Genomic DNA, 12,784 nt, shown 5'->3' with positions numbered 1-12,784 from the left:
AGGCCGCCCCACATCGTCTTTTCTTTTGCAGTCTTTGACACTCGAACGCCCCTCGCTAAGAGAAGTCTCTCAGCTATTTTCAGAAACATAAGCCTCTCTCTGTGCCCTCGGAATAAAAAAGCATGGAATTGTGTTCTGCTCTCACAAAGAGAAAAAAAATCCAGAATGAGAAATTTATTTCTGGGTGACTCGAGGTCCAAAACACATTAAAATGTGAATGTAGCTGCTGGGAGGCTCACGGAAGTCGTCTAGTTTAATGTTTGTCTGCAGGGTTGTGACGGAATGAGGCGAAGTTTTATGTGTTTGTAGGAAAGCAAACTCTGATTTATTCATCGAGGAGGTGATGCTGCAACATGATCGTGATACCTGTAACTGAAGCCAGCAGCAGTTTTCATCAACACCAGCTGAAACATTTCAGACTTTACTCTTTGTTGGCAGGTGGAGCAGCTGGAGAGTGAACTGACAGCGGACAGAGATTCACTTCGCAGCGCCGAGTCGCTCAGCACTGACCTGATGAAGGAGAAAGCTTTACTGGAGAAAACTCTGGAAACACTCAGAGAAAACTCAGAGAGACAGGTACACACACTTAGTTAGATTTAATTTGATTAGTTTGAACAGCAAGTTGTCATGATTTTTATGAACCATCACATATTCTGGAGTTTCCCCAACAGCAGGAAGTCTGTTATATTCAGATGCATTAACCCCATGAAGGATAATTTCACTCCCTTTACTTTTCAGCTCTGATTAGAGTAATTATAAAGCTTAGCCATGTGTGCTGCATCTTGATTTTTATAAAAATATTTTTTTGTTATATTTCATAACACACTTACATCAGAGTTCTGTTCCTGTGGTGTGTTGTAAGTCAATTTTTGCCATAAGTCTGAACTCTGGTGAAAATAATAAACAAAGCTGTTACGTGCATCACGATATCGATCACTTTACATATTTGCACAATTACAGTAACAACAAACAATCAGTAGCTCACACTGAAACACAACTCAGTAGGAAAATACCGGTGAAAATGTAAACTGTAAGTCTGACTTGCGCTTGGGAGCCATAATAAAGTTAGCTAATGTAGCATAATCCAATGTGGCTGCAAATGTAAACAAAGCCGTCTTCTAGCACTGCATCACTACTGTACATACAGTATTCATCCACTACACTCACCAGCTAGTTCCACTGAACCAGTTCAGATATAACAACGAAACGCTGTACGTTAAACCGAGGACCGGCCTGTAATCAGTTCCAACTTAACAGCCAAACGGCCTAAGTCAAGGACGTCATACACCGAGGACCTCCTGTATTAGGAAATTGATAAATGTATTTCTTTTTTTTTTTTTTTAATATTATTTTTTGGGCATTTTTGCCTTTATAGTATAGGACAGTGAGAGAGAGACAGGAAACATGGGTAGAAAAGTGGAGGAATGACATGCAGTAAATTGCCATGTTGGCGACTGTAGCCCCTGCTCATGGGTCGCCCACCCGGCCAGCTGAGCTATCCAGGTGCCCCTTTTACATGTACTTCATCTAGAAACGCTGGTAGTAGACGGATTTTTTCATAATTGTGTTTTACAGTTTGTCTGGAATCTGTCAAATATTAGAACCACAAGGAATGGATAGTCTATGAATTCAGAATTTTGAAAATATGTGTTGAGTACAAGAGGAGCCTCCAGATCTTGTGGAAAACCAAAACCAATATATAGCAGAATTTTAGTAATTCTACTATACTCTACATATAAGATAACTGACAACTACATCAGAGTTAAGAAATCTCATGCAATTATTGAAATTTCAAAATAAATTGTAAGTATTTTTTCCTTGCAGACAGACAGACAGACAATTAACGCCTTGCTGCAGTAAATACTCTGAGTGCTATTCAGTGGGAAAGAAAGGATGAATTTGGAGAAAAAGTGCATCTGTTCAGCTCTTCAGGTTAAATCCTCTTGGTGATGATCACATGTACCACTTTTTGTGAATGATACCTTACCACTGCAAGATCTCAGGGTAGGTGATTACAGGAAGTCCTTTCTTGTTGACCCTTTCAGCTCTTTTTTTTCTGTTGTCGGATCCACCAAAAGTACACATTAAAGTCAGTTCAGAGCTGCGTTGAAACCACCTTGGAGAGGAACAGTTGATGTTTATTGTTGACCTATATGGTGATGTTTGTCTGAGAGGAGAGAATTGCTACTCAAAGAAAAGGCACCTGTTGTTGTCTTCATTGAGTTCAACCAATCAGTCAAGCCCCGCCCAGCAGTATCTAGGCATGCTATCCAGGAATAGAAACTTTTTCCTCCCTTTAAAACAGCTCTGAAAGAGTTTCTACAGGAGCTGAGCACTTTAAAACAACCCATGAATTCCTGCAGTAGAAATGGATTAATGTGTTTGAGATGGAAGAGCAGTAAGATAATATTTTATAGGGTGGCTTTCCTGAAAATTAGTCATATTAAGCATTTGTGTGCTTTAAATTATAGATGCAGTAATGTTGCAGTTGTGTAACGGACAAGCATGTGGTCAGATCTTCAGACAAACAGGGCTTTGACATGGACGCACAAAACCATCATTGACTCTTTTTTTTCCAGAAAGCTCCAAGAAAATACCTCGACTAAGCTGTGTAATTTACTGAAGTCTTCTTGAGAGCAATCTTTGTGCAACTGATTTGGCTAGAAACACTATTTACTGGAGCCACAGCTAATATGTTATCGACTGCACAGATTTTTGCTCTCTGTGGCCCAGATCCAGTCGCTGGCTGTGTGTCTGCAGGGACTTACCGCCGTTAGACCCAAATCTGACACCTTTGATTAGTTTAACCGTCCGATTTGTAGAATCCTCCCTTGATGAGCTGAAACACAGCACATAGATTACTGCAGGCAGCTCTGTCTGCGTGGCTGTAAACATAATGAGCTGTTGCTAATGTGATGCAGCGCTTCTCCAAAATACACAGTGTTCAAATGAAGTGCAGTTTTACAAAGTTCCTACAAGCACTTCTGTGTTTTCACATGTCATTAGTTTTCCTCCTTGGTGAATTTTTATGAGTCTGCAGGAGAAATGTCTAATTAGACTGAAAAGGCTAAATGGAAACCTCTTTCTTCAGCATCAGCTCATACAGCCAACTGGAAGACTTACAGAATTCACTTGAAAGCGAATCACTTGCTTAAACGTGTAATCGCTTAGTTTAAACTAGACGCTTCATTAAAACTCTGATGTCTGTTTTCCAGATGAAGGGTCTCGAGCAGGAGAACAAGCACCTGAGTCAGACGGTTTCATCCCTCCGTCAGCGCTGTCAGGTCGGCGCTGAGGCCCGAGTCAAGGATGTGGAGAAGGAAAACCGGATTCTCCACGAGTCCATCTGCGAAACAACCGCCAAACTCAACAAGCTGGAGTTTGAAAGGAAACAGCTGCGTGAGTGACGTGATGTTTCATAGTGTTCATAGTTCGCTGCCCTAACTGTGGGTGTGGTTTTTAATTGTTGGACTGAGTTATGCAATTAGTTTTTTAATGCAGGTAAGGAGCTTGAAGTGATGAAGGAGAAAGGTGAGAGAGCCGAGGAGTTGGAGATTCAGATGCAGAAGCTGGAGAGGGACAAGGAGGTTTTGCAGAAGAAAGTCGCCAGCCTTGGAATCACCTGTGAAAAGGTCGGGTGCACGTTTTATTCCTACCTGAGATGTCAGTGTGTCTGCTGGGGATGTTGTAGATTAATTAACTGATTTAAAACATGTCAAGGATAGTGCAGAGGAGGAAGAACATGCATGTCAGAAAATGTGTTGTAGATGGAGCACCAGGTCGAGCCTCTAGATTTAATGTCTTTTTTTTGTACTTGTAAACATACAAAACGAAATGTTGTTCTCCCAGTCCCAGCACAGTGCAAATGTAAATTATAAGCAGTAAATAGAAATAAATAACTATAATAATACATTTTTAAAAAAGTGTTTAACACTGTAATAACTTGAGGAGATGGTCACTCTGACTACTGGCACCTTCTGTGATGGCAAGTAGAGGACATTGTGGGAGTTTAGCTGGCAAAGGGCCACCATGAGAAAGTCTATTCTGACTCTTAATACTTACCGGCCACCGTGTTTGTGTTGTTTGTGAACAAAAGTGCACCAAATGTTCCTACAAACCGGTGGCTGATTGTCCCCTCCAGATTCTGTGCTGTAAAAATGTCCTCCAAGTCGAATAATTGATCATTGATTGATAAGGCTTCCGACTATGGGTTAAGGACATTTTTAAAAATTTGCATCAGTAAAATTCCGAACATTGTTTTATTTCGAAACCCCATGTTTTATATCTTTGATGCTCTTTAAGTCATGTGAGCAAATGTGAGAATAACGTAGAAACAAGAACTATAGAATAGTTTTAACATGAGAAATGCTGGTGTTGGCAGCCATAATCTTAATTTACTCCTCATGTGTCTCTAGGTGTCGTCTTTGGAGAAGGAAAACACTGAGCTGGAGACCGAGGGCCGCCGTCTGAAGAAGAAACTGGACGCTCTGAAGAACATGGCTTTCCAGCTGGAGGCTCTGGAGAAGGAGAACTCCCAGCTGGAGCAGGAGAATCTGGAGCTCCGGCGGTCGGCTGAGAACCTCCGGTCGGCCGGCGCTAAGGCCGCTCAGCTGGAAGCCGAGAACAGGGAGCTGGAGAGCGAGAGGAGCCAGCTGAAGCGAAGCCTGGAGCTGCTCAAAGCCTCGTCTAAGAAGACTGAGAGATTAGAGGTAATACCGTTTATAAATCTGTGACTGGAGAGCAGAGGGACACAGCTAAAATACAGCCATGTGTGGCAATTCTTAGAGAAATAAAAGTTGTTTTATGTTAGTGATAGTATTTAACTGCACCAGGATGTTCGACCTGGCCCTGAACAGATAAAGCATGTCTTTGTCACCTGGCACATTTTGTAATTTATTGTCACCACTGAGTATCTTTTACTGGTGAGTTACAGGGGATCAGGTATATAATGGCATCAGGGAGCATCACAATTAGTCCATGCATGATTTTAATTTCCTCACTCCTCTCCCAGGTGAGCTACCAGGGCCTAGATACCGAGAACCAGCGTCTGCAGAAGGCTTTAGAGAACAGCAGCAAGAAGATCCAGCAGCTGGAGGCAGAGCTGCAAGAGGTGGAGACGGAGAATCAAAGCCTCCAGCGAAACCTGGAGGAGCTCAAGATCTCCAGTAAACGTCTGGAGCAGCTGGAGCAGGAGGTAGGAAGGACAAGAATTGCACATGGCAGCTAGAAAGATGCATCGGAGTTTAGAGATTTGACACATTTTTGGACTGCCCTCTTCTCTGGTGTTTTACTGACACGGCTTCTGGTACTTTTTTTGGACTGGACTGATTCTGCCTGGCAGAATGGGGCCAGTCAAACTGACCCAAAAATCATGGTTGAGGCAGACTGAAGGCAGAGTTTGTGATACAGGATGTTAAATGAATAAAATGTGTTATCTGGCAGCATCGTCATGCTGCTTCATTTGGGTTCATTCTGATAAAATTACAGCATGTTTCCCAGCAGAGTTGGATTATCCCAGATTACGTGTCAAATAGATTTTTGGCCCTTTGAGTTAATCTTTGCCCACTTTTAGCCAAACATCTATTTACATTTACAACTAAAAGTAATCCCATCAAATGATGTTTTATCCTTCACGCCCTTCTCTGCCACAGAACAAGACTCTGGAGCAGGAAAGCTCCCTGCTGGAGAAAGACAAGAAGCTTCTGGAGAAGGAGAACAAGCGTCTGAGGCAGCAGGCTGAGATCCGAGACTCCAAGCTGGACGACAGCAACCAGCGGATCTCCAGCCTGGAGAAGGAGAATCGCACCATGGGCAAGGAGATGATCTTCTTCAGGGACTCCTGCACCAGAGTCAAAGACCTGGAGAGAGAAAACAAGGAGCTGGTCAAACAGTCCAGCATTGATAAGAAGACGCTCATCACACTCAGAGAGGTAGGTGGAGCCGGTAAAGTATCGCACATCTATGAATATTATTCCAAAAGTTTTTAAGATTCAACATCATTTTTAGAATCCTTTTGTTGGTTAAGGCATGAAACAATAATTTGAAAGACATGCAGTGCTAAAAGTAAATTTATTAACATGATATAATATTTTATTCTGAAACGGATGTATGCAACATTCATAACTACTCATGCAAATAGATTTATTTATACTTAGGGATGTTCCAATTAAGTTTTTATGTCCTTAATCTGATAAGAGTCATTTAATTTTGAGTATTTCGTGAAACTGAGTCACAAACAAATGCAATTTTCCTAGAAAATGCAGTTGCACAGTGCACGCTTCAAGAATGAAACTACAACTGAATATCTCCACAAAGCATTCAAGCTGTTTCTTAATGTTATTTTTATTCTGCAAATTAAGAAAATAAACACGTTACCACATTTTCACTTAGTGCTGCGTTAGTTTTTGTTTTTTTTAAACACAATAGCCACATAAATGAATAGTTCTCATCACAATTCCATTTAGTACTGCATTATAGTTCAAATGAAATGGCCAAAATAAGTAGTACAACCACAGTTCCATTTCAAAGTGGTGTAATAGATTATCCTTAACATCAGCGACTAAAATAAATGTTTTCCTGAGTAGAGCATTGTGATAAAGCTACTATACTGAAATTGAACAACAGAAATTTCAACTTCACTTCAAAGTAGCAAAACCAACAGCAGTCACATCTGATAAACGACCCCACAGGTGGTCAAGAAAATGCAAACACATGGAATTATGGCACTTTTGGCTTTCCATACAGGCTCCAAAAGCTCTGATTAGCCCTTATCAGTGACACCAGAAATACCTTTACAATCAATGTCTGTGATGATGCTTGGCTTCAAACTGTACAGCTTGATTGTTGTTTATTTTTAAAATATATTGTGCATGTGTTGTGGGTGATATTCAGAGTAACTCATGGTGTGTAACTGTGTGTTTAGGAGCTTGTAAGTGAGAAGCTGCGAACTCAGCAGATGAATAATGATCTGGAGAAACTGACCCACGAGCTGGAGAAGATCGGACTGAACAAAGAGAGACTCCTGCATGACGAGAGCTCGGATGACAGGTATCCTGTTGCAAACATACACAAAAACTAAAACAGCTGCAGTATTTGTGGCCTGACGACGGCTTTTAAAACAATCTCAACCTCCTCGTGCAATTATGTGGTGTTGGAATACTTGGAGTGACTTCACACCCAGGAAAATTCCACAAGTTGGAATAACTCGAGGAAAATTTTGGTACACAACTCACACAGTTATCATCTTGTATATGTCTATTTGTTAGCTGTAATCCTGATAGCAAGTTTCCTTCACTCTTTGTTGTCACATAATAAATACTGAAACCACAGTCAGTGTGTTGTTTAAGCCTCTAAACCCCACTGGCTGGTTTAAAAGGTATGTTTTGTTTTTAAAAAATCATCAAAATTACACTATTTATTCCAGTCAGAAACTGTAACAACAGAAAGAATAGTGGAATTTCTAACTTTGTATGTGAAGTGTCTTTATGTTGGAAAACAACCAAATCTGGGCTTAAAATTGGGATAGTCGATTAAAATCAGTTTATTCTGCACGTCTGATTTAAAAATCTACCAAAAATACACCATTTGCAGTAACTAGATTTTGTAAAAACTGAATTTCTGCTCAACGCAACTATGGAGATTTTAGTGACTCAGCTGCAACCAACGGTAACATGGAAAAAAAATTGAAGATCTTGTAGCTAAATTGGAGACAAATTAAAAATAGTAAAAGTATCTATAGTAGGTGGAGTCACCATTTTTCCAGTTTTGGTAACATCTGTGGAGACTTGGAAAAGGTTTTATATGTGGTTTTTTTTTTCATATTTTGTACAATAATTAAAGAAATTCAACTTTTTTTTTCTTTGTTATGATTAATGGAGGTCTGTGTCCCACTGCACAGAAGCGCTCGTTCTTCTTCTGGACATGGTATCAGAGAGGTGCAGGACTTAATACTGTGGTGAATAAAGAGCCCACAGTGAGTAATAATATCACGGGAGGCACAAAACACCCTGAAACGTTCTGAGCAGTAAAATACAACAAATCTTCTTTGTGGCATCCACATTCCAACTTTAAACCAAAGTTTTGCTTCTCGACTCACCAACTCTGGAAATGAGATCAACCGAGGAGCACGTGAAGCACTATTGGGATCAGAATCATTAAAAGTGATTAGCACAATTGGGACTCCACGTGAATCAGGTCTGTGGCCTATTTTAGATCAGGTGATGTGGTTTTAATTAATCTGAGTCCTGCAGAATCACCCTGCGGGAGGTTTCTGAGTCAGTATCACCCCACCTGCTGCACTCTATCCCAGAAGTCAGCTGTCCTTGCTAGGCTGTGGCTATGAAAGTGTGGTTCTAGAGTCACTTCTACACACACAAACAGCTAATTGGACATTTTTCTTCAGGTTTAAGCTGCTGGAAACCAAACTGGAGTCGACTCTGAAATCATCTTTGGAGATTAAGGAGGAGAAAATCGCCGCTCTGGAGGCCAGACTGCAGGAATCCTCCAACCTCAACCAGCAGCTTCGCCAGGAGCTGAAGACGGTCAGTAACACCAAATACACAAATCCAAACCATTATTGGAATTAAAAACACATCCCCCACATTCTGACCTCCCAGGAAGCCAAAACAGCTCGTCCGCTTGAGAACAGCGTGTCCCAAAATCTCTCCCCTGCAGTCAAAAACGCTACAAACACTGAAAACATCCAGGGCTCCTCAAAGCCGATGCATAATTTATTCATCCACTCTTCCACTTCTGTCGGCGGTTTATCTATTCATGAGGCGGCAGGAGTCTGTCAAAGAGGTGGAGTGGGATGGAGGATGTCTGCTTTCCTTTAGGGAGTCCCTTGTGTTTTTAAACTTGCTGACACACATCCAACCCAAAGCTTCCAGTGCAGAGTGGAAAACCTGAGGCATGAACTCTCAGATAGAAGGGTCTGCTATTATTTTCATTTGTGTTTTTCCAGTCGGACCCGGAGCAGCCCACCACCGTCAGCTGTCTTCCATTTACATGTTTATACTGGAGCTGATTTTGATGTGGGACGGAGCAGCAAATACCACACAGTTATTTCAGTGTGTTGACTTACTTTTTCTCTCTCGCCAGGTGAAGAAAAACTACGAGGCGCTGCGTCAGAGGGAGGAGGAGGAGAGGATGGTGCAGAGCTCACCACCCAGAGGAGGAGAGGACCCTCAGACCGTCAGCAAATGGGAGAAAGAGAGCCATGAAGCAACGAGGGAGCTGCTGAAAGTCAAAGACAGACTCATTGAGGTGGAGAGGAACGTAAGTTGGGAGCGATTCCGTGACTTTCTTGTGTGAATTCTGAGCACGAACAAATCTGTTGTGCACTTTCCTGTCTGATGTTCTATTATTTGTGTTTTTCCCAGAATGCCACGCTGCAGGCTGAGAAGGTGGCCCTGAGGAGTCAGCTCAAACAGCTGGAGACTCAGAGCTCCAACCTGCAGGCTCAGATAGTGGCTCTGCAGAGACAAACCGCCTCCTTACAGGAGAATAACACGACACTGCAGACGCAGAACGCCAAGCTGCAGGTGATCTTCTACACAATGCAGTGACCAGTAAACAATAGTGGACAGATTCTTCCAGAGGAATGCATTACAGGTTCAGATATCGAACCTGTAAGCTGGTGGCTTCAAGAGCCAAGAATTTTTAGTTTTTTACAGAATGTTTTAGAGCAAAGCGTTTATTATTGACAAATTTTTCAAACGGGGCATGAAGAGTAAACCGACTTCGATGAAATATCACAAATTTAAGGTTCGATTTGATGAATTTTCACAAAGGAACCTGGAGTTACACGTGATACATTCAAGTACTGTTGGAAAGTTTAGTGTCCGGTGAATTTTTCAGTTTTTTCAGTTTTTATTCAGTGGAATATAAAGTCTAGAAGTAGAGAGAACTCAGAAATGTCTTCTGAGCAGTTTGACGGAGTTACAACACAACGAATCCTGAAAAGAAGTTGAATTTCTTTGGTTATTTATTCTACAAAAATTTAAAACTAATTAGAATTGACATATTCAAGTGTCCACGAACACCAGAAATTGAAACATTGGCTCTAGAATTTGGTGATTTTTAATTATTTGCATGTTAATTTGCTTTCATTCTATCTACGCTGCCTGCGGTTCAGCAGAAAACACTCTGAATTTTTGTAACACGACCGTTAGTCACAGCTGTGTCATTTCAATGTGTGAATGAATACAAAAAGTCATGTTATACCTAAAAAAAATCACCAAAATTACACCATCTATCAGAGCCAGAAATGTTATAAAGAGAGGATTTTTAGTCTCCCAATGATCAATTAGTCATGTGTGATTTATTATTGAGAAACTTACATTTTGGACATATATTAGGTTAGTTTATCAGATTCACTTTATTCTATATGTCATGTTATTTTAAAAAATCACCAGAAATAAATGACTTACTCTGAGAAGATTCTGTAACAAAAGAAAAATTCTGTGCTCTTTGGTTAAACAATGAGGCCATTAATGACTCAGCTGTGACCAACATTCATGTGACGAAAATTCAGAGTTTTTTTTCTTGTTGAACTGAGCTGAATGGCTGTATTTACACAGAACGAAAGGGAGATGATATAGGAACAAATTTAAAATCTAAGTAGTAAAATATCTATATTATGTAGAGTCACTATGTTTTCCTTGTCTTTTGTTTTTTTTATTAAATAAATACTCATATTTACTTTTGTTTTTACTGTTTTAAAATGTTTAACATTATTGTCATACTGCACAGAAGGTATTTTTTGAATTATCTCTACTTCCAGTGATGGTTGTGTTGTTTCCGTAGAGGAGCAGGACTTTTTATTGCAGGGAAAAATTAATCCACAGTGAGAAAAAATGTGATGGGAGCCAAAAAAAATTTTAAAAATTAAGCAGCTGTTTGGGGTTCAGAGGGTTAAAGACCCATCGTCTACTTTGGCTTAAAAATGAAAGAACAAACTTAATGCTTGAACTTGAAGCTGAAAAAATGAAAAAAAAAATCTAACTTCTAGGTCCATTTAGTAGCTGTTTGGCAGCTTTTTTTTTTTTTTAATTGCACTTAGGAATTAAATGATTTTTAGGCTGAGATCATTATTAGTGGCAAAATGTTTTTATTATTATTTATATAGTCTTATGAAGTTTTACAATCTGTACAGTATACGACACCCTCCATCCTCTGATCATTTTCCCAGATAAATGCACTCTAAAATTCTATAGAATATTTTAATGATAGTATGTCTGAGTACCACACGTATAATGAAGGTATCATTATACTAGGCTCATCACAATGCCTAATAAAATGCAAAGTAGCAAGGATTAGATGTGTTCTGTATTTATTACTACATAAGAGACTGTAGATTTTACACCAAAACAAGTGCTTCCCAGCCTCCTCCTTGCATTGCTCTGTTTGTACAGTTGCCCTGCCAGGCTGCTTGGCTCCCTGCTATGGATTTAGACTTGTCCTCCCTATCTGGCAGTGATTCAAACCCTTCTTACGAGCTGTAGGATTTAAACTGACCAGACAGAAGCTGCTGGCTGTTTCTCAGGGCGTTTGTGTGTCGCTTGATGTGTAACGTGGGCTGGGTGTGTTTGAGGGCAGGTGTAGGGGATTAAAAAAACTCTTCAAAGGTACAGAAAGTGTGTCGGCACCTGGACACAATGTGAATAGACACACTAGTCGTGAGCGTGGAGTGATTTCAGATGAGGAACCATAAAGGAAACATGAAAAGAAACGGCCTTCCTGCTCACGTTTGTTTGATGGAGCTTACAGCGAACAGACACACAGCGCCCCCTATGGAACCAAACAGCAACAACCTTCTCACCTCCATTTGTGCCTTTGTCCTCGTCTGCAGGTTGAAAACTCCACCCTGAGCTCCCAGAGCGCCTCCCTCATGGCCCAGAACGCCCAGCTGCAGAGCCAGCAGAGCAGCGTGGAGGGCGAACGTGAAGGAGCCCTGAAGGAGAAGGAGGAGCTGAGGGCCACATACGAGCTGCTGCTCCGCGACCACGAGAAGCTGGCGGCGCTGCACGAGAGGCAGGCGGTCGAGTACGAGGCCCTTATCGGGAAGCACGGCGGCCTGAAGACCTCCCACAAGAGCCTGGAGCAGCAGCACCGGGACCTGGAGGACAAGTGAGACGCAGTTCAGCAGCCAGCGCTCGAGTCTAATTACACATTAAGACTCACTTGTGACTTTTTGCTGCGCTTTAACCTTCTTTTGTACATTTTCCTATGAAGGCAAGATTGAACAAGTATGAAACCAACCATGCAGAGTAACACTGAGCTCAGACTGCAGGAGTTTCAGGCAGATTTAAACCCCATTTCACCACGTCTGACAGTCAGAGGAGTAATCTGGTCTGGGACCTTGGTCTGAACTAACGTTTGACCCAGATTATTTGGACTTAAAACTCCCCAACTGTTTGCAGACTCACTGGGGTCGCCCTGATATTTAGGAGTTAAAATCTGAATGATTAGTACGGCAGTGCCTCGAGCAAATAACTGATGACGACCTCTCCCCAATCATTTTAGCCTTCTGTTTTTGTCTCATTGATAAGTACCCATGAGTGCATACATTTCAGGTTAACTTGCACTCAATAAATTGTTGATGCTATTAGCAACATAATTGTGTCAAAACAACCAACTGAAATAATATTTGCAACTGAAAAGATTTATGTAAATGAGTAAATCAGATTGTTTTCTTCAATCATGCCTGTAATTTAGTACTGGGAACATATTCCTGGGATTACTCACGCTAAGAGTGCAGTTTCCAGAGTGACTCAAGTGATAC

General features: G+C 41.1%; 1 protein-coding gene across 11 annotated transcripts in view; it reads left to right on the top strand.

Moving 5' to 3' along the window:
* The window catches only part of LOC111563983 (girdin), a 99,258-nt gene that overhangs the window by 70,186 nt on the left and 16,288 nt on the right, over positions 1–12,784 (top strand). For all 11 annotated transcript variants that reach the window (XR_008604340.1, XM_055018512.1, XM_055018510.1 and 8 more), the window contains 11 exons: positions 439–576; positions 3,216–3,399; positions 3,502–3,632; positions 4,416–4,709; positions 5,012–5,194; positions 5,652–5,930; positions 6,923–7,047; positions 8,402–8,540; positions 9,100–9,276; positions 9,381–9,542; positions 11,852–12,129. Coding sequence is in view for 10 of the 11 variants with exons in the window: in XM_055018512.1 (XP_054874487.1) it covers positions 439–576; positions 3,216–3,399; positions 3,502–3,632; positions 4,416–4,709; positions 5,012–5,194; positions 5,652–5,930; positions 6,923–7,047; positions 8,402–8,540; positions 9,100–9,276; positions 9,381–9,542; positions 11,852–12,129 (2,090 nt within the window). In the remaining variant the exon portion in view is untranslated. The remainder of the gene's footprint in view (positions 1–438; positions 577–3,215; positions 3,400–3,501; positions 3,633–4,415; positions 4,710–5,011; positions 5,195–5,651; positions 5,931–6,922; positions 7,048–8,401; positions 8,541–9,099; positions 9,277–9,380; positions 9,543–11,851; positions 12,130–12,784) is intronic.

This window comes from Amphiprion ocellaris, chromosome 16, assembly GCF_022539595.1.
Source record: "Amphiprion ocellaris isolate individual 3 ecotype Okinawa chromosome 16, ASM2253959v1, whole genome shotgun sequence".
In the NCBI taxonomy this organism is placed as follows: domain Eukaryota; kingdom Metazoa; phylum Chordata; class Actinopteri; family Pomacentridae; genus Amphiprion; species Amphiprion ocellaris.
This window is presented reverse-complemented; position numbering and strand designations above follow the sequence as displayed.